Source organism: Lachnellula hyalina (genome assembly GCF_007821495.1).
Source record: "Lachnellula hyalina strain CBS 185.66 chromosome Unknown contig00202, whole genome shotgun sequence".
Classification (NCBI taxonomy): domain Eukaryota; kingdom Fungi; phylum Ascomycota; class Leotiomycetes; order Helotiales; family Lachnaceae; genus Lachnellula; species Lachnellula hyalina.
Genome location: NW_022157316.1, coordinates 1 through 26,384, shown reverse-complemented (window position 1 = coordinate 26,384; position 26,384 = coordinate 1). Strand labels below are relative to the sequence as shown.

The 26,384-nt window shown below is 48.2% G+C and overlaps 9 protein-coding genes across 9 annotated transcripts; 4 read left to right on the top strand and 5 right to left on the bottom strand.

Moving 5' to 3' along the window:
* Positions 1–315: 315 nt before the first annotated feature.
* Positions 316–1,833, bottom strand: HET-E1_20 (Vegetative incompatibility protein HET-E-1; the record flags this gene model as incomplete). The annotated part of the gene is made up of 1 exon (XM_031152753.1): positions 316–1,833. One exon carries the CDS (start codon positions 1,831–1,833, stop codon positions 316–318), a length of 1,518 nt encoding a protein of 505 aa, XP_031001914.1.
* Positions 1,834–2,535: 702 nt separating this feature from the next.
* On the top strand, positions 2,536–3,837 carry fluG_0 (Protein fluG; the record flags this gene model as incomplete). The annotated part of the gene is made up of 1 exon (XM_031152752.1): positions 2,536–3,837. One exon carries the CDS (start codon positions 2,536–2,538, stop codon positions 3,835–3,837), a length of 1,302 nt encoding a protein of 433 aa, XP_031001909.1.
* A 5,954-nt stretch (positions 3,838–9,791) lies between these two features.
* LHYA1_G007826 (uncharacterized protein) lies at positions 9,792–10,563 on the bottom strand (the record flags this gene model as incomplete). Its single annotated transcript, XM_031152751.1, has 3 exons — positions 9,792–9,940; positions 9,986–10,430; positions 10,492–10,563. The coding sequence occupies 3 exons, from the start codon at positions 10,561–10,563 to the stop codon at positions 9,792–9,794; spliced, it is 666 nt and encodes a 221-aa protein (XP_031001910.1).
* A 725-nt stretch (positions 10,564–11,288) lies between these two features.
* On the top strand, positions 11,289–12,673 carry LHYA1_G007825 (putative lactate 2-monooxygenase; the record flags this gene model as incomplete). The annotated part of the gene is made up of 2 exons (XM_031152750.1): positions 11,289–12,596; positions 12,668–12,673. The coding sequence occupies 2 exons, from the start codon at positions 11,289–11,291 to the stop codon at positions 12,671–12,673; spliced, it is 1,314 nt and encodes a 437-aa protein (XP_031001911.1).
* A 1,889-nt stretch (positions 12,674–14,562) lies between these two features.
* On the bottom strand, positions 14,563–17,102 carry GAL4_0 (Regulatory protein GAL4; the record flags this gene model as incomplete). The annotated part of the gene is made up of 4 exons (XM_031152749.1): positions 14,563–14,977; positions 15,024–15,490; positions 15,541–16,798; positions 16,849–17,102. The coding sequence occupies 4 exons, from the start codon at positions 17,100–17,102 to the stop codon at positions 14,563–14,565; spliced, it is 2,394 nt and encodes a 797-aa protein (XP_031001912.1).
* A 506-nt stretch (positions 17,103–17,608) lies between these two features.
* arg-8 (Acetylornithine aminotransferase, mitochondrial) lies at positions 17,609–19,195 on the top strand (the record flags this gene model as incomplete). The annotated part of the gene is made up of 3 exons (XM_031152748.1): positions 17,609–17,758; positions 17,811–18,050; positions 18,113–19,195. The coding sequence occupies 3 exons, from the start codon at positions 17,609–17,611 to the stop codon at positions 19,193–19,195; spliced, it is 1,473 nt and encodes a 490-aa protein (XP_031001905.1).
* Positions 19,196–19,377: 182 nt separating this feature from the next.
* Positions 19,378–21,058, bottom strand: LAC12_2 (Lactose permease; the record flags this gene model as incomplete). Its single annotated transcript, XM_031152747.1, has 3 exons — positions 19,378–20,426; positions 20,483–20,851; positions 20,911–21,058. 3 exons carry the CDS (start codon positions 21,056–21,058, stop codon positions 19,378–19,380), a joined length of 1,566 nt encoding a protein of 521 aa, XP_031001906.1.
* An 882-nt stretch (positions 21,059–21,940) lies between these two features.
* Positions 21,941–22,883, bottom strand: LHYA1_G007821 (putative NADP-dependent mannitol dehydrogenase; the record flags this gene model as incomplete). The annotated part of the gene is made up of 3 exons (XM_031152746.1): positions 21,941–22,201; positions 22,268–22,666; positions 22,719–22,883. 3 exons carry the CDS (start codon positions 22,881–22,883, stop codon positions 21,941–21,943), a joined length of 825 nt encoding a protein of 274 aa, XP_031001907.1.
* A 1,129-nt stretch (positions 22,884–24,012) lies between these two features.
* Positions 24,013–26,319, top strand: xdhA_0 (putative D-xylulose reductase A; the record flags this gene model as incomplete). Its single annotated transcript, XM_031152745.1, has 5 exons — positions 24,013–24,042; positions 24,098–24,381; positions 24,461–25,019; positions 25,074–25,286; positions 25,696–26,319. Coding segments are annotated over 5 exons (1,710 nt in total), but the record flags the coding sequence as incomplete, so codon positions are not given.
* Between the last annotated feature and the right edge of the window lie 65 nt (positions 26,320–26,384).

The following is a 26,384-nucleotide window of genomic DNA, read 5'->3' as shown; positions in this document are numbered from 1 at the left end:
ATATAAATGATCTATCTATCCAGGGGGGTTTTCAGCTAATAGAAACCCTCTATTATCCTGGTTACATCCTGGTTTTAAGTGGAAAGTTGCAGTATTTATGAAAACACCCTGTACCAAATCCAAGGCTCGGACTTAGGAGGAAGGGTGGAATTATTTTGATGGAATTAATCTGGTCTTCTACTTGGAATTCCTTGATAATTAGATAGTATTGCTATAAATCTGAAAGATACCTTTGAGAACACTGGAGTTCATTCTTACCCAAAGGCAATTGTTTCCTATTACCATGTGACAAACTCTTCTCGACCTACTAGGTGATCAAGCTGTTTCAGCAGTTGACATGGGTAGATCCCATATTCGCACTCCATCACTATCCATACTAGCAATCAAAATAGTCTTCCTCTTCTCGTCCTCCCAAATGGTCGTCATATATCCACCGTGTGCAATTTCTTTTCCCTTTCCATTCCCAGCACCATCTTCATCTGCCTCGATCTCTTCAGGCTGCGGATCAACGCCTGGTCTAGCAAATCGCCACTTCTCCGATGTCTCTAAATCATAAGTTTCAAATCCACCATCTCCTGAGATCAAAGTCACAACCTTTCTCCCACCATCCACGAACTTGACAGCATTGCATTCAAGATAGCTACCCATCATGCGCTTGATCTCCGGTTCCACTTGACACGCATCGGTACTCAAGACTCGTTGCTGAGTAACTTTGTTCTCAACAAGATAGTAAAGAAATAACAGTCCTGGTCCACCGCCATGACCTCCCCCAACGGCCACGGCCTGACTATCAGCGGACCAGCTCAAAGCACGCAGCCAGCCACGACCTGTCTCGGGCTTGTGTTGTACCAGAGTGGTGCCATCTATCATCGAGTAGACGTAAAGGGTCCCATCCCCACAAGTGCCTGCAAACTTTTGTGAATCTGGTGAGAAACCTCCTGTCCAATTCTGATTCGCAGTCTTAAACATGTACTTCTGGTCCCCGTTCTTGGCATCCCAAATTCGCATAGTCTGGTCCCAAGAAACAGTAGCAATCATACTTTCATCTGGGCTGAAGCCAACCCACACAATTGCATCGCTGTGGCCCGAAAGAATGAAAAGGTCCTCGTGGGTGACTATTGAGAATATTTTCATGTCCCAAACATCATTGCCGTTAGACCTTGGTCGTTCACCAGGCATGTATATCAAGTAGCTGCCAGAAGGACTAAATATGTGGGACTGAAATCCATCTTGCAGACGGCCAATCAAGGACTTTCTGCTAGCCGCGCCTCGGATTTTGACGATATTTGTTATGGCAGGCTCAATGGTATTACTTAAGCTCTTCTCATCTTCAGGAGAAAGATTGAGCCTCGGATCTGCTTTCTGTAAGCTTGTGATAGCGGTCTCGGCAGCTTCACCGGAAATCTTCGAGATGATCTTTTCGTCAAGCATTGGATTGTCTTGCTCAACATCGAGATTCCAGAAAAGAATGGTGGGCTCTCCAGAACCAGGACGAAAACCGCTTGCAGCAGATACGAGGAGCTTAGGATCTTTTGGATGGAAGTCAAAGCTTTCGATTAGTGAGACGTGACCCCTGAGGACAAGAACCTTGGTGAAGTTGGCGGTCTCATAGATATGGATGTCCTCTTTCCATGCTATTGCTATCAGGGTTTTATCACTATTGACAGAAGCTCCATTTGGGGATTCGGAAAATGGAATTCTGTATCGCTCGCTACCCCAAGTGCGAAAGCCATCTCTGGCATATTTGACAGGTTCTCCAGAGGGGCTTGTGAAGTCCTTGGCTAGACTATAACGCCAATCCTTGTAGAATTGATGGCTGGAGTACGAGGGCATGATGAACAATATTAGGGTGAAGGAGAGAGAAACATGGTGAGGAATGTTCTTGTAAATGATCTAAACACTCATCATCTCTGACTGCTGCCTGAAATCCTTTGGTTGGACGTCAGAGGCAGGTATGTGACCAATCAGGTCTAGTGTTATGTAAAGGGGAAAGATTATCTAGTACAGCGACACAACTAAATAGTGTCAAAACGTGATTTTTTTTAATGTGACCCCCCCTTCGCAAAAACACCACTTTTTTGAACATATTTTTATATAATAACATACTAATATCTCTATAACTATATCTCTAATTAACATATTACTTATATACTTTTATTTCTAGTATACTAACTACTAGAAAGAAAGTAAAAGTAAAAACTATATCTCCTTATTATACGGTGGTGGGGTCCAAACGGGCTGTCACGTGAAGTGGGGTATGCAGCTAGCACTGCACCGTACCTTATAAAATCGGACACTTCGATGAACTTAGACGAGCATCGATTCTACAACACACTCTTTTATACAGATTATTTAATATATATATATTTATACAATGATGAAACTATAAGTCAGATCCTAGCCTAGAGTCCGCGGTTGTGTTGTCCCTCCACAATACCTCTTCAGATCAGTTAGTCGCCACCTCTTTCTGCAAGAACAATCCTAAATCTTCTTCTCCTCTCCAACTATTGAGTGTTGACCCTCGATCGGGCCAACATGTCCTCAAATGAACACAAGCTCCAAAAGTTTCTTCAGGAGAACGAATCGATTGATTACATTCGTCTTCAATGGCTCGACTACTCTGGCATTCTGCGCACCCGGTTTCTTCCTGTTGCTCGATGCCTGGAAATAGCTCAAGGAAATGAGGAATACCTTCTTCCGCAAGTGAGCATGATCTTCCCAGTCTCAACAGGCCCGACGAACCCTGGAAGTGATCTCGAAATCTGGGTACTGCGCCCTGACTGGTCCATGCTACGTCGCTGCGGATTTAGACCTCGTCATGCCTCTGTCATGTGCTTCTTGGAACACAAAGAGGCCGAGGAGACGTACAGCAAGTGTCCGCGGATGCTATTATCTCGTGCCCTTGAAAGGCTTGAGAAAGAATGGCACACAAAGGTCCTGGCCGGCTTTGAGATTGAATGCATGCTCTTGGACAAGAACTGTGAGCCGCTCAATGTATTGGATCGGTTGAACAGCTATCAGACCACTGCGGGGTTGCGAGGCCAGACACTAGACATAGTGGAGGAGATTCTCGACAATCTCAAGGACTCATCTATCCATATCTATCACTTCCATACCGAAACCCACGATCAGATAGAGTTTGCGCTCAGTCCTGAACCGCTACTCCTCGCTATCGACTCTCTAATCCTAGCACAGGAGACTATACGTACCGTCTTCGTTAGGCACAATATTAAGGCAACAATGACTCCTAAGCCACTCCTCGCAGGTCCAACGAATGGCATTCACTTACACATGTCGGTTGACCAGCTAGCCCTGCCGGACACAAATAATTTCCTCGCAGGTATTCTGAGCCACATGAGTTCTCTTTGCGCCTTCGGGATGGCCAGCTTTGACGGGTATGTTCGGACTGGGACAGACGCAGCTGGCGCGTGGGTCGGGTTTGGCACTGAGAACCGCGACTTGCCAGTGCGCAAGATAAGCGATCAGCATTGGGAGTTCCGTATGCTGGATAGCACCTCAAACTCGTACCTATTCTCTGCGGCTGTTATTCTGGCTGGCTTGAGTGGGCTGGCCCAGAAGGCGGATCTTGTTTGGGAAGACTGCCGCGTTTTCCCTAATTCGCTGGATGACGGAGAACGTGCAAAGTACCAAATGAACAAAAGAATGCCTGCTAGTTTGCAGGAAGCATTGGAGTCGCTGAAAGCGGACGCTACAATGAATACTTTGATACCGAAAGACTTATTGAACGCCTACATTCACGTGAAGGAGAAGGATGTCCAGATATTTCAAAAGATGGGAGAGGATCAGAGGCGCCTTCGGTTCTTAGAATCTTTTTGATGATTGTTCCTCTCTACGTTGCGACATTGGGGCTTAGTTTCAGGTTAGAATGCTTATTTCAGTCGTTACCGGAGTGTTGCTTTTCAAGATAATAGGGCAATGGTACAAATCGACACATAAATATCATTATTCAAAGCGCTACTCAATGATTATGCCATTTCAGGGGTCCAATGATCCTATTACTCGAACACGTTCTGCTATATGCCGTTGTCAACAGTAAATTAGTTAAGGGTTCCCATCCACCACCTAAAAGACACTTTGTCCAATAAACTCAGGTCCTTCGTCACGAAAAGCCACCAGTCTAACTTCTATACTGTGTCGTAGTTCACTTGATGATTCGGGATTGTGGAATGAAAGTTATCGCTTTGTGACACTATTAATAGATAGGTAACTTGCTGTAAAAGTGCATTCAGTAGAATTACTTTATTAATTAATTATATTTATATATACAAATATAAATACTACTTATATATTAATCTTTAGATAATACCTATAGGTTAGTAATATAATAAACTTACTAACCTAGATAGGGGTAAACCACCGCTTCTATAGTAGGCAACAAATTCTCAATGATAAGAAATTTTATTAGCGGGGAACTAACTAAAAGCCTGCTAACAAACTTCTTGCATGTGCCGGACGCTTAGCAGAATGGAGCTGCCAGCCCTTCCTATTTTTTTGCTAAGGATGACGCTGTCTAGGGATCAGCCAATGTAACCTATGCCTTTTCTAACTCCAACAACTAAGGGAAACTCCAACAGCTGAGGGAAACTCCTGCCCAATCAAGTCTGTGTAAGTGCGCACTACCTGCTTCGAGTGGAGCTCCCCAACTATTGCCAACAAGCATATGACGTAGGGCGCATGCTGCATCCAGAACCGTCCGATGCACGGTATATCACGCACTATTTACGGAGTAATGTAATGGAAGGGTTTCACTGTGGATGTAACTGACTTGTCCCCCGGCATTCACTCGCCTCCCGTGACACGGTTCCTGGTTAGCCGCAAGCTCAGCCCTACGAACCATTGGTATCAATTGGCCCCTATTCTGGACCTGATTACCAGGTGTTTTCGAAAAACGCTCGAGTTTGAACTATTAACAACGACGACGACCGCACTGTCTAGGCAACAATATGCACTCGCTAGCGCCTTATGTTGTTGGCTCGTTGGATAAGGCCTAGTGTTATTTTAGCAATGATCGAATCTCTTTGTGCCATATTTCTCCGTCAAGGCCCTTTTGCAGTCCTCCATAGCACAACAAAGACTTTCACGACAGCACTCCTCAGCAAGACAAGGAACCTAATCCGATCTCACTTAGCACCCCGCTTGCGTCTCTTGCTCGATCCGATACACACTCCTACTTCCCAAAATGGTCATCTCCGTCAATACCAACGCCGATATGCCAGTATGTTTGAACTCAGAACAAAAGCAGGCCAAAAAGGCCAAGCAGCTCGCACAATTTCACTCCGGTATCCCCGCGAAGAAAGCCCAAGGAGCCAGAATCCAGGGTTGCTTCAGCAGAACTATGCTTGTTACGTTACAGGACAGCAAGGAGGTTGTCATTCAATTCCGGCCCGAGCCCCTGGATATTGGACCTTTCCAGATTGCTAGGCAGGCCCTCGGACAAGTTGTTCCGGACATCGAACTACTCAAAGACGAAGAGCTAGAACGTGAGCATATTTGGACGTATTGGATGAATCGTATCCCAGGCAAGACTTGGTTCGACGGCATTAGGGGCGGAGGCCCAAAAGTCATTGTCACAATCAACAAGTCACTCGGCAGGATTCTTTCTCGGGGTTTTGTTGAAGGAAATAGCGCCAACGTCGTCAACAGCACACTCCGCCCTCATCTTGAAATGCTCGTGTCTACGCAAAAAAGCGAGGTCCAGCCATTTCGGGAGGTCGCTCAAGAATTCCTCGGCAAGTTGGATCAATTAAAGAGACTCCCACTCTTTATATCCCACTTCGACCTCAACCAGGTAAACATCCTGATCGACGAAAACTATCAGGTATCAGGGATCGTTGACTGGGAACTTTCATCACTCCTTCCCTTTGGGATGGCCTTAGCCGGATCCATACGCTCGCCGGTGAATTCTCTGAACGCAAGTTCTACATGCCAGACGAATTTGAAGAGTCAGAGAGGGGTTTCTGGGAAGAGATCTTTAAAGGTGTCCGCGCAGACATACGAAAACTTCTCAATGCGAACCTAGAAGCGGTTCAGACGAGTGTTTTATTAGGGACACTGTTGGGCACTTTTGAACTGGATGATGGGAAACTTGGGCCATGCAATCCCGTAAAGGTTGTGGCCTTGCCAAAATTCCTCTCTTACCGAATTCCATTTTTACGGGCTCGGATCCGCCTTATGCAAAGTAAGCGTAGGAGTACATAGATCCTTACACATATACCGAAGCTGATTTTTTGTAGATAACCGTCCTTTGCAATGATAGTGTTCAAGATTAGTGCCGCTTGCAGCTTTGGCATAGGGGTGAACATCGACGCCCTCATTGCGCTAAACTTATGCATTATGGTTGCTGCTTGTCAGCTTTGGCATGGGGGTAATTATCAACACCCCCATGATGTGAGGCGGTCAAAATCGGGGTGGGCCTGTTTTAGAGCAGTTGTGTACGGATTTAAGATCCCAATGTTTGTCAAGTTACTTGTTCTAGTTCAGCAGAGCGAAAGAGGTGTAGTGTATTTGGTTTCCATAGTCAAAGTTGACAATTAAGTTAATCTCTCCCTATAATTGGTCCTACTTTCAAGGGATCATCCGCATTTCGAATCTAAAGTTCCGCCGCAACGTTGCCCGTATACTGCCTCGGACCAAGTTCATCTGTCCGACCATACCCTCCTCTCAAATGTTTAACGTAAAAGAATAGGAGAAAGGGCAAACCTTGCTCAACTGCGGGAGTTGTGGGAAAACGGGCAAAGATAGCTCTATTATTTAATATGGTGGGGAGATATAGATTTCTGTTTTTCACTATGGCCCGGCCCATAAATCGGATTAGTCATATGATTAGTCTATAAGATTTTTACTAAAAGCTAAATTACTTAGGCATCAAATTCTACACCTCTATTTCACGATTGCTTTGATAATTGCCCCTCTCCTTGTGTTTGTTTTGTGGTGTTGTTGCTTGCGCTAGTCCCGTTCCACATGGAAGCACGTAACCCTCATTTGACTCTTTCACACTACTTCACTCGACTAAGTAATTCCTTATATGAATCGACTACTAAACCCTAACCAGGATTTGATTTATAAGATAAGCATAGGACCGTAGGGGATATAGTTTACACCTAAGCGCCAAAGCGCTTTTTCGTCGCGTGCACGTGACAGCGTGCCAAGGCGTTGCCAATCCTTCCGACCGAAATCTCCGGCAACTCTACTTTCTCATCTGATATAAATGAATGCTTTCTAGAGTGATTTCGTCTTAGCATCCTTAAGCTTGGTTGAATACTATCCCTTCTCTATATCTGAAAGTCATATATTCAATGCGCTCCGCCCCGCGCAAAAGAGCGGCAGAGGTGTGCCAGAACTGCCATCGACGCAAAGTAAGATGCGACGTTAGTTATGCCGGCCCACCATGTACAAAATGTTCGACCAACGGTGAAGCATGCGAAAGCAGATCGCGAAAGTCATACGCGTATGTTAGGAGGTCCAAAGCCTCAGCCAGTAGAGACATTAGAACTAATTTGATTCAACAGACCAAGGAAGTCGAAAATGTCTGCTATGCGAGGAGAAGAAGAGCTCCAGGACTTAATAGGCGCATCCGCTGGTGAAACCACCGGGGCAGAATCTTCTACATGCACAGATCTAGAAGATAGTAGAGATCAGGTCGTTGCCAACGCCATCAGTTCCAGCGAACCGCTACTGCCGAACGCGGAAACCGTACCTCTCTTCGTTGGAGACCTTCAAGGCATTGGGGCTCTGCTAGTTGCCACGGACTCTGAGTCTGCAAAGAATAACCAAAGACGGCATCTGATGATACCAAGAACTGCTGCAAAATCTCTTCAACCGGAGGACCTCGAGTACCTGAAAGCGAAGGGGTGCTTTTCCTTGCCCACTGCTGACATTTGCGATGCTCTCATCGAATCTTATTTTCGGTTTGTCCACCCTCTTCTCCCTATTATTGGTGGACAGGAGTTCCTCGGTAGATATGAGAAGTACGGCGTGCAACAGGTCAACTTACTATTGTTGTGGAGCATGTTCTCGGTGTCAGCAGGCTACATCGAAGACAATATCCTCAAACGATCGGGCTATGACTCCCACAAATCATTCAAGGAGGATACTGTAAAGCGTGCAAAACTTTTATTCGATCTTAGTTGTGAAAATGACAAGATCATCCTAATATCATCAGCCCTCTTACTCAGCCACTGGTTCGTTGATGCAGAAGACGTCAAACAATCTTGGTATTGGACTGGCATTGCGATTAGCATCTCGCAGACGATTGGCTTGCACCGAAATCCCGACGCCAAGCGAAGAAATTCCGCGTTAAATGATCAACAGCGCCGGTCCTGGAGGAATATCTGGTGGAGCTGCTTGCTTAGAGACAGTTGGCTAGCATTCGGTATGGGAAGGCCGGCACGCATCAATTTAAAAGACTGCGATTGTCCAATACCAACAGCCGGCGATGCTGAGCTAAATGTCCGTGATATTATCATCAACGGAAAAGACGTATATACACCTGATACTGCCTCCTTTGCAAGCTTGTGGCTCGACCTCCTCAAAGTTAGTGCTGCCCTGAATAAACTTCTAGGCGTCAGATATCGCTCCCACCGTGGCCAGCCAACTTCATCCGACATTTCCGCTCTCAGAAAGGAAGTAGCTCCCATATTTGAAGTAGCTGAGACATCTAGTTCTTCAAACATAACGCTTACTATTGCTATTCGGTATGCAGTTCCCACCAGCACTTGATTTTCATGGTTTGGACTAACTGGGTGGTTTGGGGGTCACGGGAGTTCTAAGACCCTCAAACCTCCATATAATTCTTATTGGGTGGGTAATACTAACTCTAAGGGCTTGCAGGCACTTGCACTTGCATCAAAGAGCTGCTCAGATTGCACTTTTCCGTCCAGACACCGACAGCCATGCTATTGAAAAGGTTCAAGATGCTGCGGGAGCAATAAACAACATACTTGAGAGAAGTATGGCCGATGGTAGCGCTATTTATACAGCGCCAAGCACATTGGCACTTATTGTGCCAGCTATGATCACACATCTGAAAGCTGCCAGATCAAGCATTCCACTCACGAGACAGTTAGGTGCTCACAAGTTAGAGTTGTGCTTGATGTTTCTGAAAACCCTTCAGAACAACTATCCTGCGGCAGGCATTATTCATCGGCTCTTCGTTGCTATCAAAGAGACGAAAAAAGAAAACGAGGAAGTCGCAGTTGGACGTAGCGATCACCAGTCATTAGTTAATGATTATCTGCCTGCTACCACAGACAATTCAGATGTCGATACCCCTTCACAACAATCTACCTATGGATACAGTAGTAGCGAATTTGCACTTCTTCCTATGGCGGACCAAATTTTTGATTTGACAGCAATGGATAGCACCGATCCGTACGTACTATCTAGTTCTTCTCCAAAAAATTATACTCAGCCATGCGAATGTTCAAGACTTACCAGTCGTAGAAATTTCTCATCAATGAACTTTGAGCTGGATGCAACCCAAAATATATTCGGCTCTGAGCTGCTTAATGGTTTCTCAGATTTGATGGATCCATACACATCTTTGTCTTAGAGTCAAGCCACCCCCGTACCTAAGGACGTATGTGTGTATTACTATTTTATAAGCTGTCTCTAGTTGAGCGGTGCCGTTTTTCCAAACCCTGTCCTATATTGTCTTCAAGCACTTATCTCAGTTACGACATCATCCTCAATTGCTGAATAGACTACAACATCGACCATGGAGTTACGTAGCACCGATGGCTCATATAAACATAGTTTCCAGTAACAATGTCTCACACGCTGCCGAACATTTTCGGCTGGTATGATCCTACTGTGCTAGAGGAGATTTCCATTGAATCTCCAACTTCAGCATTCTTTTGGTCCACAAAACTGTGCAGATGGCACCAATTCCGGCCCATATCCACGGGAGACACCAGCCTCACTTCTCGTTAGCCTGCGCTATAAAATATGAGGGGAATATGCCTACCAAGGGCAAAGACAACATTGAGGTCTTCAACGATGTAGACAATTGCAGTTGTACCCCCTGCTACTATCATCGAGCCAATACCCCAGAACCAATTCATCTGCGCAATAAGCCTACGAAACACCTTGCTAGTCTCGTACCTAGCCATCAAAGCATCTCGGAATTCTGGACCGCCGCCACCATCAACACCAACAATATCTTCGATTAACACGAAGATCCCTGGTTTCATAAGGCTCCCCCTTGTTGTCGAAGAAAATCGGACCGGAGTTTTCAAACCTAAGGCTGCCATGAGCCCAGTGACAATAAGCTGGCTGCTGGCGAGATAGAGTATAATGGCTTGCGGCATTGATGCTTGGCGAATATTTACTGGTTCCTCACCTGTCGCAACAGACAGAACAGCTGTTACTATGATAAAACCAACAATCATATTCCAGCTGAAGTAATCAAGCTGCGGTCCAGGTTAGTTAGGAAGTTTGAGTCACATTCCAAGATAATTTCGAATTACTCACGCCATACCAGCGTCCGCCAGTAGGGGTTTGCTGAAAACCTGGGCGCAGTAATCGCCATGTCCTGAATCCCATTGACAGGATAGACAAGCCAAGCAAAATGGCAGTTGGAACCGTCAAAGCGTTATCGATGCCACTCTTGGTCCCATACCTCAACAAGAAGTAAAAGAATTCAACTTGTATGGATGTTATAATAATCAAACTGGACCAAATGATCGTAATGGAACGTTTTCTGGTTTGAAGAGTGTACGGCAGTTATGTTAACTCGTCCATATCTGTTTGGTATCAAAGATTGGTTCAATTATGATTTCTGGGTTCTATGATGAATGCTTTGCGGCGTATATCCGTTGTAGTGTTTAAGCTGTTGGAGCTGGTGATTTTAGATATTGGTGACATCTTGTCTTGGAGGCGAGCTGGTAGACAAGATATAGGTTCCGATGTTCCTACTTCACCAACCAAAAGCTGATATCAGACTGCGCCTAGTAATTACGAACCTTATGCAGATCCCGACGGCACTTTCATAGTCTTTGGAGGTCTTGACTGTGGTAAGTTAAGGCCGGGCAGTAAGCCGGTAGTTTCGGTTACTTGGGAAATTGCCGAATGTGCCGGCTCCAGTGGAACAATACTCCTAACACAAGTCAAATATGCGGCAAATCCTTGGACCCTTGGCGGATACTTAGTTCAAATGCATCGCGGTTCTTGGTATTTTCTTGGGTCAAGACAGAAGTTGGGAAAACCCAGCAGTCAAGAAGAGTTATCGAAACGACACCCGTCACAGCCCTGTCATCTCTCTATTCGCAATGCCTCCAAAACAGGTCACAGAAACCACTTCAATGGGCGATGGTTCCTTGACTGCGCTATCTCCGACCCAGGGGGAAACGTCTGAATCTGTTCATAAGCTCTTGGATCCGATCTTGAGTGGCTCATCGCCCAGCTACGCCGCGTATTCGAGCCAAATATATTTTACCAAGCACCAAACGTCTCAAACACCTGCTGTCACTCCCAATCTTGCATTACTCGAAGAATCGGCTCGAGCTCGTCTTCCTTCCGAAGCTTATAATTATGCTGCAGGAGGAGCAGGTCTCGAATCGACTGTCTCTAAGAATGTCTCTGCATTCAAAACATATTCCATTGTTCCGCGCATGTTACGTCCCGTTTTGCCCCGACGAGATCTAAGCCGTACGGTCTTTGGCCAAAAGCTGCCTGCTCCAATTGTTATGGCACCGATCGGTGTTCAAAAGCTGTTTCATTCCGACGGCGAGCTCGGGACTGCCAAGGCCTTCGGAGAAATGGGACTGCCATACACTATGTCAACTGCAAGTAGTACTGGTATGGAAGACGTTGCTCAGGCTAATGGGGCCGGAAACCCTCGTTGGTACCAGCTTTACTGGCCTACTGATGACGAACTCACACGCTCCTACCTGAAACGCGCGAAGGCAAGCGGATACGAGGTACTTGTTGTGACTGTTGATACATGGGAACTGGCATGGAGACCACGCGACCTGGAGACGGGTTTCTTTCCGTTCGTTGATGGTGTGGGGACCACTCTTGGACTTGAAGATCCTGTGGCTCAGAGCCAACTTGGATTTAATGCAACTAACAAGATGGCATCCAAGGAACAGAAAACGATGGCGAATCTGTACCACGTGGTTTCAACTAGCAGAGGCGTGAGTCCTCAGTGGGAAAATCTCCACAAACTAAGGACTTGGTGGGGAAAGGGACCAATTGTACTCAAAGGCATACAAAGTGTACACGATGCCCAGCTTGCTCTGGAACATGGCATTGATGGGATAATTGTCAGCAATCATGGTGGTCGGCAAGTTGACGGTGCAATTGCTTCTGTTGATGCACTCGGTCCCATCGTCGACGCTGTAGGTGGGAAATTAACTATTGGGTTTGATTCGGGTATCAGATGTGGTGCGGACATCTTCAAGGCGTTGGCGATTGGAGCAGACTTTGTGCAACTTGGGAGACCTATTCTTTGGGGTCTGGCATTAAAGGGAGAGGAGGGCGTAAGGCATGTCTTAAAGTGCCTATTGGCCGAATTTGACTTGACGGTGGGCTTGAGCGGCTGTACTGGATTATCGGATATATCAAGGGATATATTGGTAACCCGATATAGTTCACCTATTCGCTCGTTGCTATAGTTGGTTAAATAGTTTCAAATACTTTTCCCAAGTATTAAATGTTAATATTATCAATTATAAATTCTATAAACGTAAAATGGTAGGAGGAATAGGAGTAATTGTCCGAGCAGACCCCCTCCTACAATCCGGGACGAGCGTCGCCCCAAAAGGTCAGGGGTATGCTCTGACAATTAATATATACTCTGCACTGTTCTATTAAAAACCAAGGCCTGATTCTGGCTACGCTAATTTTCGTACTTATGTACCAAAGTCCTAGAAACACCCATTCCCCCTCCCCCTAAAAACGCTACTGCTTGACCTCGTTGACATTAAGTACTTAGTCAACAACTATGACCATCAGCTTCATTTATGGGGTTCCAGTTATCGGGATCCCAATCAGGTTCTTCTGGGTCTGGATGCACAGAGTCTGCCCATGGTTCTCCCTTCGAGCCATCAGCTTGTGCTGCCTTCGCTCTACTCGTACATATCCCACACGGAGACGCCTACGCCATCTGCCCATCTAAATGAAACGACACAGCTGCAAAATAGTTAGTAAAAGCCTGGGAAGTAACAGTGGGGTAGGACACAAACCGAACTGATTATTTTTTCCCCCTTTGAAACTCATCGGATCGTAAAATTTACCCGCCCACTTTACAAGAGAACCCCTCGCGTAATGAGACGAGTAATTGTACAAACTCCCACTCCTTTACACCCGCGTCCCTTAACAATCCCTCATCGATATGTGTCAAACGCCAAATTTTGTTTCCTTCGATCTAGTTGAAATAAGGGGAGATATCGGCGGTTTTGGCAGTGGCTGAAACGGCACCCAAGACAATGACGAGCCAAAAGAACACTACTGAAGCCATTCTATATGTAAAAATAAAAGTGGAGCCTTCTGGGGATGTATTGGGATATTCATCACCCGAAGAAAAGAAAACAGAAGATCAGATGTACGTGTTCGACATCTGTCAACATACTGCCTGATCCGAATCCGAATCCGAATCCGAGCATCGTGTCAAAAGCATGGTGACGGTCATTACTTATTGCGAGTACTACTCACGCGGCTGGCGTTCAGCCACAATACGAGATAGCTGGTCTAAGTCACGCAAGGCCTCTTGTCTGCTTCTGCTCGATGTGAAAACGCCAGACCTGCATCGCAACAGTGAAGTCTAATGCAGGAGTTGTACCCGGGCAAGGCAGAAACAGGCGGACTTTAGGTTGAGAGGGGTCTTGGATGTTGCTGCTGTGCACGACTTCAACGAAATTGTAGCTTTTATAAATCTGGCAGGCGGACGCAGCAGAACGGAGCGAGGTCTGGCAGAGGTATTGGAAAAAGGTGTCAGTGATGATGAGGATCGTCAAAATTGCACGGCGATCTCTGCGAAAGCTACCCGTATTCCCTATGCCTTAACGGAGTATAGCGATGTTGTAGTCCTCGCGTTGTTTCTCATGGGCTAAGATGAGATCAAACTGTCATATATTAATCTGCTGTCTCAAGTGTAGGGAAGAAAACAGTGTGACTGGAAGGGGGACACAAACCTCGACATAGCGCATAGTCAGTGTATCAGCAAGTGCTATCATGTGACCTAGCCTTTAGGGCAAGATTGTCCCACAAGGACGGTTTCATTTGTGGTGCGGTTGGGGTGATTATCATAGCGGTTGTGGCCGTTGCGGGGTTGTCGCAAAAGGAACACTTGCCGTTACATTGCGCTGGGGCTGCTAAACCAATCTTTGCAAAATTAGAAATGCCTTTGAAAGCAAGCTCAGACCACTGACCTCTGAATGGGTGCGGCATTATGTCAAGCTGCTAGAAAACCGCCTCTTGATGTTGTATGCGGTGTGGCGAAGTTGGATATGTTCTAGCGGACGACGTGCTATTTTATAACACGAAAGACTACCTTTTCCACTCCACCCAAAATATGGATGAACTTATCATTCAGTAAATACTTTAAACCCCAAACTCGCCACCTAGATCGGGATCCTCGCCCCGTAGAAATTCCATCCAAGCATCATCCTGCATCACAACATCTGCTTCCAAAGCCGGGACATTGGGCCACATCATACTGTATACGTTATTCATTTGCGTTTGTGGGCTCTCATTGATAGGACTCAAGCCTCCAACAGGCTCTGGGCCACTTCCTGCATCTGATCTTTCACCAGTGTTTTCATCATCTTGTAGAAACCGTCCGCATAATTTGAGAATGACTTGGTGGCACCGGGGAGATGATGAATTTACAGGCGCGAGAGAAGAGATGGTGGATAAGGTGGCAAGGATTTGCGAACGCCATTCGGAGGCTTGTGGTGAAATAGGCGAGTTGCGAAGGCAAATGCAGGGGATCAAGGCTGCTTGAAAAAGGAAGTATCTTGTATTGTTAGCCTAATAGTACCGTGGTTGCAGGCGAGACTTACAAGGCATACCAAGCCGCCAGTTTTGTGTGCTCGTTCGCAGCCCAATAGTCTCGAATACCAGCGATTGTGTTGCGAGCTTCATCCAAGCATCGTTCATAAGCCTGGTGACTTTCCATGGCCTCATCTGAGCGGCCATTGCGAGCATATAGTGCTTTCCTGATGACGAATGGTCGGTATATGATTATTCGAAGGTTACGATATCTCCACATCATTACTGCGTGAGCGAAGTTATACTTTGGAGGGACAGAAACTTGTGGGGCAAAATAGGGGGCGATGTTCGCCAGCCACTCGCCCATGTAAGTATCGTCGAGGTGGAGAAGCTCCTTGGCGGTCGGAAATGGTTTAGAGATAACACGAGCGTAGATGCGGTTAGTTGCCATGTGGAAAGAAGCTTGAGAGCGAACAGCAGTATAGGGAGTAACCTCATTGGTTTGTGGCGGGTATGTTTGAGACGCAGCTGTGAGCTCCTACATCAGACATTAGTTGGGAGAGCGTGTTGAGAGAGGGATGTGTATACCCGATCATTAACATTCATGGGAAATGCAACTTCAATTCCGTCACCAGGCCATGACAATGGCCTGCTAAAGGTGATTGTAGCTCCAATATCAAAGATACATAGAGTCCACCAAACTCTTCGTCGAATCTCCATTTTTAGAGGAGAAATATTCCAGCCTTGGAACTCTTTGTGGAGCCCTAAGCCCATGGCCATACGAACGGCTAGGCCAGTATAGTTATACCCACTGTTGGGCTTATTTCGCTTCTGTTGATAATTGGAAACCAAGGTTAATGCCTGGACTAAGGTCAAGTTCCCTGTCTCCAGCAAGTTGATGGATAGCATGGACTTTGCTTGGGCGAAAAGTGGTAGGTCATTGCTTTCAAGAGTCGTTGAAGTCGTATATATACCAATTGCAGCAATAACATAGGCAAGAATCAACCAACAGTCTCCATTAGGTCTGGCAATTACTTCTGAGTATTGAGCTCTGAAAGTTGGCTCATGGACGATTGGGTAGCTCAGATGATAGAGTCTGAAATAGGCATCTATCATAGAATCAAGAATGTGCCTATTTGGGTTCGGTTGGGCATAGAAATTTGGGGGAATAGTCGCAGGTCCAATAGAGGTTTTTTCGATACGAGCTCTTGATACGGTTGACTTTCTGCGACTCGTGGGAGGTGGTGGATCAATGATTCGCAGTAGAGCTGCACCAGAAGCAACCCCCAAGTAACCTCCTTCTTTCTCGTCAACCGTCAAGGAAGCCATACCATCAATGACAGTTTCTTCTGCATCGCCATCCTCACTTGACTTGGAGGCCCATGATGCGATATCTGGATCTTCCATACCCGAAACATGCTGCTCATCCCACTCGAAGTCATCCATAGGTGGAACCTCTAGAGGATTTGAGGGATGATGTGCTTCATCAGGAGCGATCATGACATCTGTTTGATAGCCCCCCACGTTCAGCGACTCCGGACTTTGTCCCAAATCCAAGAAGTCAAGGTTGGGAGAGAGGTTCTGTGGTATCACGTAGTTTGTGACTGGAATGTCAAAAGCAGCGATTTTATCTTGATTCGAATTTTCAAGAAAAGGGGTTGATGTTGGTAGTGGTTGATCGAGAAACGAGAAGTCAAAGTCATTTTGGCCCTCCACGTGGTGCGGGGCGGGCTTGGAATCTGGAGTCGCTGACTGCAACCGGGTTGGCCGTGTTGAAGGGACGATACGAGCTTGTCGAAGCAGAGCCTCTGCTCTTTCCAACCTTTCTTCAACCTCGGTGAGATGCCTATATTCGAATTAGCTCTCTTCCATGTGATCTAGACAAGTCGTACACACTTTCTCGTTAGTGGGGTTTTGCTGTGCTTCTCGTACAAGCAATGTCTGTTATACTTGATGCATAGTCCGCAGGTAGGGATTCCCCGATTGCACTTTGCTTTCCGTCTGCGGCACTCTTTGCAGGCTTGGTCAGCAGTGCCTAGGGGTAGATCCCAAGCGTCCTCGGGCAGGGATTCTGAAGATGGCGGTATATTCCCATTCTCGGCGGGCTTGCGTTGAGCTGTTGTCTCAGAACCATCTTGACTATTTGGCATAATCTCGACGGTACATTGGAGGTTGGGGTTCTAGTCGTGTCCTGGCTGTTGTAATGTGAAGGCTGATGAAAGAGAGAATGTGAAATTGATTGACAGGTCACATGTCGGCATTGCAGTCGACACGAAAAGATGGAGACGAAACCGACCTTGCCTAGTTGGGACTTGTGGGGTATTCTGCCAAGCGGTGAAGCCTTTGCGTGTATGCCTCACTTGACCCTTTTAGGATTGTAATACTTGGTAGTATATATAATTCCTTTCACTTACTATGGTTCTAATCAAGACCATATATATATATAGAATGATCTTACACTTTACTAATTCCATAGATAGTGAAATTCATAAAAATCTTTCCCTGATCAACAGATGGACGGAAAGAAAAATCAGCTGCATGGTCCGATAACGCTAAGATTGTGTGACTTATGTTATTCCTCTGACTCCAATCCTCCTCTCTTCTCTATTCTCTCACACTCACTTGTTAATATATCATACCGTCACTTCTAATTGTAATGGCTCTCCGAATATCTGCAAAGCGAGTAGCGGCTACTCTGAAAGCCAGCAACCTCACCTCAACTTCCAATGGCATATTGAAAAGGAATGCCTCGCAAGCAACCGCCGCGGCGACAAACCTCCCAGAGACTACTCGAAATGAGATCTACGTTGGTACTGCACGACTTTTACAGAAGAAAACCTACTGATAGCAGCACACAGAGAGAAGCAAACCTCCCAAACCCGGATCCATCCTCAGATTCCTCAACCGCCGCTCTCGTGAACGAACAAGCCCCGTACATGGTCAAAACCTATGTCCGGCCCCCACCAATGTTCGTCAAAGGCGAAGGAGTTTATCTCTGGGACGTTGAGAACAGGAAATACCTCGACTTCACGGCCGGAATAGCAGTCAATGCGCTGGGACACTGCGATCCAGAAATTGCCCGCATAATGGCGCAGCAAGTACGTTGACTCACCGACACCCCCACCCCCAGTGCTTCTCCCCACTAACTCTCGCGGTACAGGCCAAAACACTCATTCATACGTCCAACCTCTACCACAACCCCTGGACAGGCGCGCTCTCCGAACTTCTTGTCCAGAAAACCCTCGAGTCGGGTAGCATGCACAATGCCCGATCCGTCTTCATCGCAAACTCCGGTACAGAAGCAAATGAAGCCGCCATAAAATTCGCTCGCAAAGCTGGCAAAGTCGTCGATGCGTCCGGAGGAAAGTACGAATTTGTATCTTTCCATAACTCCTTCCATGGCCGGACAATGGGCGCTTTGTCCGCGACACCGAACCCGAAATACCAGAAGCCTTTCTCGCCGATGATACCGGGGTTTAGGTACGGGACCTATAATGATGTTGCGGCTATTAAGGATTTGGTGACGGAGAATACTTGCGGAGTCATAGTTGAGCCAATCCAAGGAGAAGGGGGCGTGATTGTTGCGTCTGAAGAATTTCTCGTTGCTTTGGCCACTCGGTGCAAAGAAGTCGGCGCTGTATTGATCTACGATGAAATCCAATGCGGGCTTTCTCGCACAGGAACCTTCTGGGCTCACGCTTCGCTGCCCAAAGAGGCACACCCGGATATAATCACCACGGCCAAGGCGCTCGGCAACGGCTTCCCGATTGGAGCTACGATTGTGAATGATGCCGTGAGCGAGAAGATCGTAGTTGGGGACCATGGGACGACATTTGGTGGCAATCCTATGGGGTGTAGGTTGGCGCATTATATCGTGTCGCGACTTTCGGATCCGGAGCTCCAGAAGTCGGTTCTTGCCAAGAGCAATGTCTTCATTAAGCACTTCGAGGCTTTGCGAGCAAAGTATCCTGAGCTCATCGCGGAGGTTAGGGGTAAGGGTCTGATTCTAGGACTGCAGCTTACTCGGGATCCTGCTCCCATTGTGACGGCCGCTAGGGAGAGAGGACTATTGATCATTACGGCTGGGACGAATACGTTGCGGTTCGTGCCCAGTTTGACGATTACAGAGGGAGAGATTGAGGAGGGCATTCAGGTGCTTGATGAGGCAATAAGGGTGGTTGTGTCGCCTGGGGAGGCGCCAGCTGGGAAACAGGTCAGCGGGGAAGTAGATTCGCCAAACTAAGGCCCTTTCTACTGCTAATAATCTCTCATTCGCGGGCTCAATGGAAGAGATGGCGAGGAACCAGATCGCGAAATGGAGTTAGGCGTTGAGATATACAAAAGTTATTTGTAGATAGGTCCTGTTATTTATTCAACCATTTTACACTATATACACGGTATCTTGCATACATCTTTCTCAACGCCCTAGACGTGGTCAATCTTGCCCACAACCTCGTGGTGATCAACGCCCGCGCTGGCCAGGATCTTATCCTCATCAAGTCTCACATCCTCAACGTTCGCCGCCTCGCCATCAAAAAGCACCGCAATCTCCTCAAGACTGTGTCCCTTTGTCTCCGGGAACAACCACCAGGTAACAGCAAGGAAGACGACCAGGAAACAACAGAATACAATGTAGTACTTCCATCCAATATTCTCCAATCCGATAGGATTGACAAATGCAGCGATCACCAAACTACCATAGATAGCGAACAACTCCACGGCAATGCCCTTCGATCGCAACGAGTAAGGGAAAATCTCGGTTGGGTACGACAACAACAGGGGCGTGTATGCGATATCGTAGTGAAAGAAGAATGTGAACAGACACACAACAACCACGATTCCAGCAGGTTTGGATCCCGTATCTGAATTAACAGCCGAGCACGCCGTCCACACGATATAAGACACCAACATGCCAATCCCCGACCAGATAAACAGCGTGCGGCGTCCGAGTTTGTCAACGAGAATGGCTGCCGAGAAAGCGGCCGCGAAGTTGAAGATCTGGAGCAGGCCGTTGATGAGCGTCTGGTCGAAGGAATCGGTAATGCCGACTGTATCCAGAACGAGCGTGAGGTAGTAGGACACAACACCGATACCATTCCACTGCGCAAACGCACCCAGACACACGGCAATGAGCGTCCTCTTTCTATTTCCCGGCGTAGCGACTAGAGCCGACCAGCCGGTGTGCTTTGCCTGCTTCTCGAGCTGGATCGTGTGCACGATCTCGGCGATCTCGCGGGCGACGAGGGGCGAGGAAGAGCCTGTGAACTCGGGCCCGGCGTGGTATTTGGTCAGGATGGCCGTCGCTTCGGGCGCGCGGTCTTGGTCGATTAGCCAGCGTGGGGATTCGGGGATCCAGTACCAGAATGCGAGTTGGATGAGGGGGAAGCCGGCTTGGAGGATTGAAGGGATGCGCCAGGACCAGGTGCTGGGGTAGTCTTGGGTGCCGAAGGTGGTCCAGGATGCTAGGATTGCGCCTGTTGATGTTGGCATGGCTGTGCAGTATAGAAAGGAGGGAAAGAGGGAGGCTTACCTAGGTAGTACATGGTCCAGTAGGCACTGGTGTATTTTCCTCTATGCGTGGGGTATGCCAGCTCGGCGATGAGCATAGGTGAGGGTTGTACGACGAACATGCCGCCGAAGCCAACGATGAGTCGGGAGACAATGAACATGGCCAGATTGACAGACGCAGCCTGAATAACCGTAGCAATGATAATCATGATAACGCCAGCCAGGAGAACGGGCTTGCGCCCAAATTTATCGGAAAACCATCCCACGAGTGGCAGGGAGATTACTGATCCGATTGATTGAGCGCCGTTGACGAGACCCAGGAGCGAGCCTGCCGGGTGCCCGAAGTATTCTCTCCATTGTGGAAGGGACTGGAGACCGTTCATGAGAGAGCCTGGCGGTGGTTAGATATGCTATGCTATGCTGTGCGCGGTGTATAACAGGGAGACTTACCATCGTAACCTGCGACCGAGGAGCCGATCAAGGGGACGAGAAGGAGGAGGTTGAGTCGCAGTAGATGAGGAGTCTGGAACCAGTATTTCGGGTTATGAGGCAAGACCTCTGCCAGACTGTGGCCGACGATATCTGAGTCCTTGACCATATTGAACGTATAGAATGAGCGGGCAATTACTGTATGGCACCAAATAACAACACCACTTAATTTATTTTTCGAATCCAGCCGCACAACCAGGAGAAAGTAGGTTGTACTTATAGTCTCCCCATCCCATCCCATCACACATGCCCATCAAAACAGCCACAATAGACAATCATCTCACCATCCACCTCACCTACTCACGACCATCCTCGCCGCACCCCAATCAGACTAATGACTAGCAAGCCACGCTACGAGCGGGGACAAGAAGTGGGGTTCCCTGCATTTCCTGGGACCTGGGGTTCGTTTCCCCATGCTGCGGTTGGACGTGTGTGGGTTCCCCATGTTATTTTCAAGGCGAGGGCGCGACGGACGTCTGTCGCCCTGCGCGCTAGAGGGCGCGGGTCTACGTGCCCGGGTCTCTGGTCTGGTTCTCGGGTCTCGGCGACACATTGCCGTACATACTGTATGTGGACTTGCTAGTATTATAATGGATTATCAGCTGATGGCTGTATTGTTTGTGATGACAGCGGAGAACAAGTACGGGGGCGCTTGGGGAAGCTGCATGAGCGACGAAAGTGGGAGAGGGGGGAGAGAAATGGAGCGGAGCGGATCGCCACTATTGATTCGGCCAATTAGATTGGGGCACCGACAACGACTACGACTGACTATTTACGAGGCAGCCGATGCCAATGCCGATTCCGATTTCGGGATTTATTATGGTATGTGGTGTCATTGTGCCGGTGGAAAGAAATCCTGAGCCAGAAAAACGCATGCGCTCCAGAGTTGAGTGCCACATCACATTATCACTTTGCAATTCGGAGCTAGGTATACAATTTGAAAGACAAATCTCTAATCATGTCATGAATTTTATAGTTGAATGTATCTTCTCTAACGGGCAGTATATCCTCCATCAACAATGAAATCAGCTCCAGTGGTATAAGAACTCGCATCGCTAGCAAGGTAAAGATAAACACCCCTCAACTCCCTCGGGTCTGCATCTCTTTGCAGAGGAGTAAGTCCAAACCACGCCTCCTTCATCTCGAAAGCACAGTCCCCGGATATCGCAGTATCGATATAACCAGGCGACACAGAGTTGCATCGTCCTCCCCACTTCGCCCACTCAACCGCCAGTGATTTCGACAGATGGATCTGAACAAGCTAGCATCAGCAAACAAGCCTTTCAAAAGAAGCAGGGGAAGCAGAAGTGCAACTTACCACACCCGCCTTGCAAGCGTTATACCCACTCTGCTCCTGAGGCACATTGGCAGCATGCCCACTCATGCTCGCGGTAAAGATACAGTTTCCGTGACCCTGCGCCTTGAACACCAACCCAGCAGCGCGCGCACAGTAATAAGCACCGTCAAAATCCACAGCACGAACACGGTTCCAGTCCTCAACACTGGAATCCAGACCTCCTGCTTTAGAAGGAATACCGGCGTTAGCAATCATGACATCGAGACGGCCAAAGTCCTTCACGACGGCTGCGACTGCTGCTTCAACCTCCTCGTATTTCTCGACTTGCACTTGGTACGTTGCGGTCTTGACGCCAAAGTCTGTGGCGATTTGCGCGGCGAGTTTAACGGCCGCGGGGGACGAGGAGTACCAGATGGCGATCTTGGGACTTATGTCAGGTAATGTTTTGGGGGAAGGCGAGGGGGAAACTTACGTTTGCTCCTGCTTCTGCTAATCCCCTTGCTACCTCGTACCCGATACCACCTGAGCCACCGCTAATGATAACAGTCCTGCCATCCAGACGGAATGACTTGAAGAGACTGTCTTCCACAGGCGGATTAGGTTTGCGGATGGACTTCTGAGCGCCGTTGGTTGCCATTCTGCAGGATTTGTAGTTGGGAGAGTTATGAGTACTTTGATTGACTGCTTGCTTGCTTGCTTGAGAGACGTGAACAGGAATAGTTGAAAGTAAAGATTGATTGACAAGAAACTTGTAGCAAGCAACACTTGAAATAACAGCACAAACAACGGACAGCCTCGTCCTCAATGAGGGGCAAGGCTACACGTCCCACCAACGGGACTTACAGTCCGCTCATTCAGCCTTCTACCCCGGGCTCCTCGTGAGCTTGACGGAGAGGGTGAGTCTCTCCGGACTCAAATGAGGATCGGACGCCTGCTGTACTCCGTATACATATCTGCGCGCGTGATGTATAGACAGGGGCTGCGTCAGGAGAGTGTGGATACGCGGATTTGAAACTGGTTTTGTGGAAGATCAGCCGCAGGGGGACCAGTTTGATCTATGTATGGCATCACTTATGAGGGTGTGAAGCACGTGACTGGTGCATTCTGAAATTGGTTAATCATTTTTGGATACTATATCAAGCAACTGTTCTAGAGTTTAGTTGATATATTGTAGAGAACAGATTAGCTTACATTAAGTTGTAAGGGGTGTGGATTTCACGTGATCGCGATAGCTGCCTTTGGCAAGACACCTACGCCACGTCAAAAGCAGCTCTTATATCAATGAAGAGCATCCATGCCGTCAGGCGCATGATGCATGCTACTAGGAGATTAACGTCCCAACCCAAATGAGCAATGAAGCCAAGGAAATGTCATGACTTGACGTTTCCCCTTGGAATCGGCGGCACATGATATTAGCATGTAGAGTTCCGAGTCCCCGGAACGCGTCTCATGAAAGGTATAGAGCGAGCTTCGGAATGCCTTCCTTTGTCTTCGACTCTTCGGCGGCAGTGAGGTCCCGCCCACCATCTGTCTCGTGGCATCGAGTTGGTGCTCCAGTGAAAGCGTTGCTGTTTGGCTGAGAGTCGCGGTCGACTGTTGTCCGTCGCGTCACACTTGAACCCTTTTTTTGACCCCGCATCAACCCCTCCAAATCTGCCATAAGTCCACCCATCCCCATCATTTTGCTTTGAATTTTAATTGCAATCTTCTGTTCTTCCTGGCTTCCCTATCAGTCATCCAAGCAAGATTATAGTTATAGCAAAAAGATGTCTCCATCAGCAACCTCGGCGGAAGTTGTAAGTAGTTCGGACGGTACCCCACGGCTACTGCAGGCAAGCTGACAGCAAGAAGAACCCCGCATTCGTGTTGCACTCAATCAAAAACGTCTCTATTGAGAACAGAGATATCCCCAAGCTACGAACCGAGCACGATGTCCGAGTGCACATTGAGCAAACGGGAATCTGTGGCAGTGATGTGCATTACTGGCAACGAGGCAGGATCGGGGATTTCATCCTGAAGAGTCCCATTGTACTGGGTCATGAGAGTTCGGGAACCATTGTGGAGACTGGAAGTCTGGTGAAGAATGTGAAGGTTGGGGATCGTGTTGCTATTGAACCTGGTGTGCCGTGCAGATAGTAAGACGCCTACTCATTATCTCATGAGCTTTGAGCTTTGAACTTTGAAGGAAAGAAATCTAACAGTGGGTAATAATAGCTGCGACTTCTGCCGCGAAGGGGCGTACAATCTTTGCGCCGACACCATTTTTGCCGCGACCCCACCGTGGGATGGTACTCTTCAAAAATACTACACCGTAGCCTCAGACTACTGCTACCCCATCCCCGCACATATGAGCTCCGAAGATGGTGCCATGGTCGAGCCCACCGCAGTAGCCGTACAGATCTGCAAAGTCGCCGACCTCCGAGCAAACCAGACCGTGCTCGTCTTTGGCTGCGGACCAATCGGTGTCCTGTGCCAAGCAGTGGCAAAGGCATATGGAGCGAAGAAGGTCATTGCTGTAGACATTTCCAAAGCGAGGACGGAGTTTGCAAAGAAATATGCTGCGGATGGAGTGTTTATTCCCGAGCGAGCACCTGCTGGAACAGATCCAGTGGAGGCTAGCAGAGCGGTGGGCGAGAAGATCGTCGCTGAGTTTGGGATGGGAGAAGGCTTTGACGTGGTTCTGGAATGTACTGGCGCGGAGCCGTGTATTCAGGCTGGTGTCTTTGCTGCGAAGAAGGGAGGAACTTACGTTCAAGCTGGGATGGGCAAGGAGGTATGATGCACTCGCTTCCAACAATGTGAATGGACGCTTGCTAACGGTTCGTAGAATGTACTGTTCCCAATCACCACAGCATGCATTCGGGCGTTGAACATCAAGGGCTCCATTAGATATACGGCGGGATGTTACGCAGCGGCAGTAGACCTGGTTGCATCTGGCAAGATCGATGTAAAGTCCCTCATAACCCATAGATTCAAGTTCGAAGAGGCAGAGCAAGCATTTGAATTAGTCAAGAAAGCCCAAGAGGATGTTTTGAAAGTAGTTATTGAAGGTGTGCAGTAGGTAGGTAGTTAGAATGCATATAGACATTAAGATTTGAAGCGAATAAAAATAGCCGAAATACCCCTATTAAGTTACCCCTGAATTCTAAATGCCGAATCTGAACCCTCCTCCATATAGCACCACGAAAACTTGCATCGTGAACTCATGCCCGACCAAATCAGCATGTCACACGATCGTAGATCCCCACCAATGCCTTAGAGCAGGTCGAGAGAAGTCCGTTCCGTCCCCGCATGAAAGCCAGCGCATATAAAGGTCCTTTCCCCCCTCATCCCCCCTCTCATCCCACCAACCCCTCTCTCTCCTCCCGTACCAAACCACCAAACCACCCACCACCAAATAACCAACCAAGCACAAAACCCCAACCACACAACCGCAACAATGGTCCTAGCCGCCCACCCCTCCCCCCTCCTCCCCCGTCCTCTCCCACTTCTCGCTCTCCGGCAAAACCGCCCTCGTAACCGGCGGCACCCGCGGAATCGGTCTGGAAGTAGCCCGCGGGCTCGCCGAAGCCGGCGCCCGCGTCGCCATCCTCTATACCAGCACCTCCCCATCGGATGCCGACGCGACCGCATCATCCATCTCCGCGTCCGCGGGGGTGCCCGTGAAAGCGTACAAATGCAACGTCACGTCGCAGAGCGAAGTCTCGGCCGTCATGGCGCTCGTGACGTCCGAGCTAGGCAACGGGACGCTGGATATCGTCGTCGCGAACGCGGGCATCGCGACGCACCATGCGGCGCTCGATTACAGCCCGCAGCAGTTCAGGGAGATTATGGATGTGAATCTCGACGGGGCGTTCTATACGGCGCAGGCTGCGGGGCGGATCTTTGAGACGCAGGTTAAGGAGGGGAGGGCGAAGGGGAATGTGATTTTTACGGCCAGCGTGTCGGCGATTCTGGTTAATGTGCCGCAGAAACAGGCGGCGTATAATGCGAGTAAGGCCGCTGTGGTGCAGCTGGCGAGGTGTTTGAGTGTCGAGTGGGTGGATTTTGCGAGGGTGAACTGCGTTAGTCCGGTATGTGATGTTCTCTTTGATTTCGAGCCGTGCTTCTATTTGGCTTTTCTGTTTCATGGATGGAG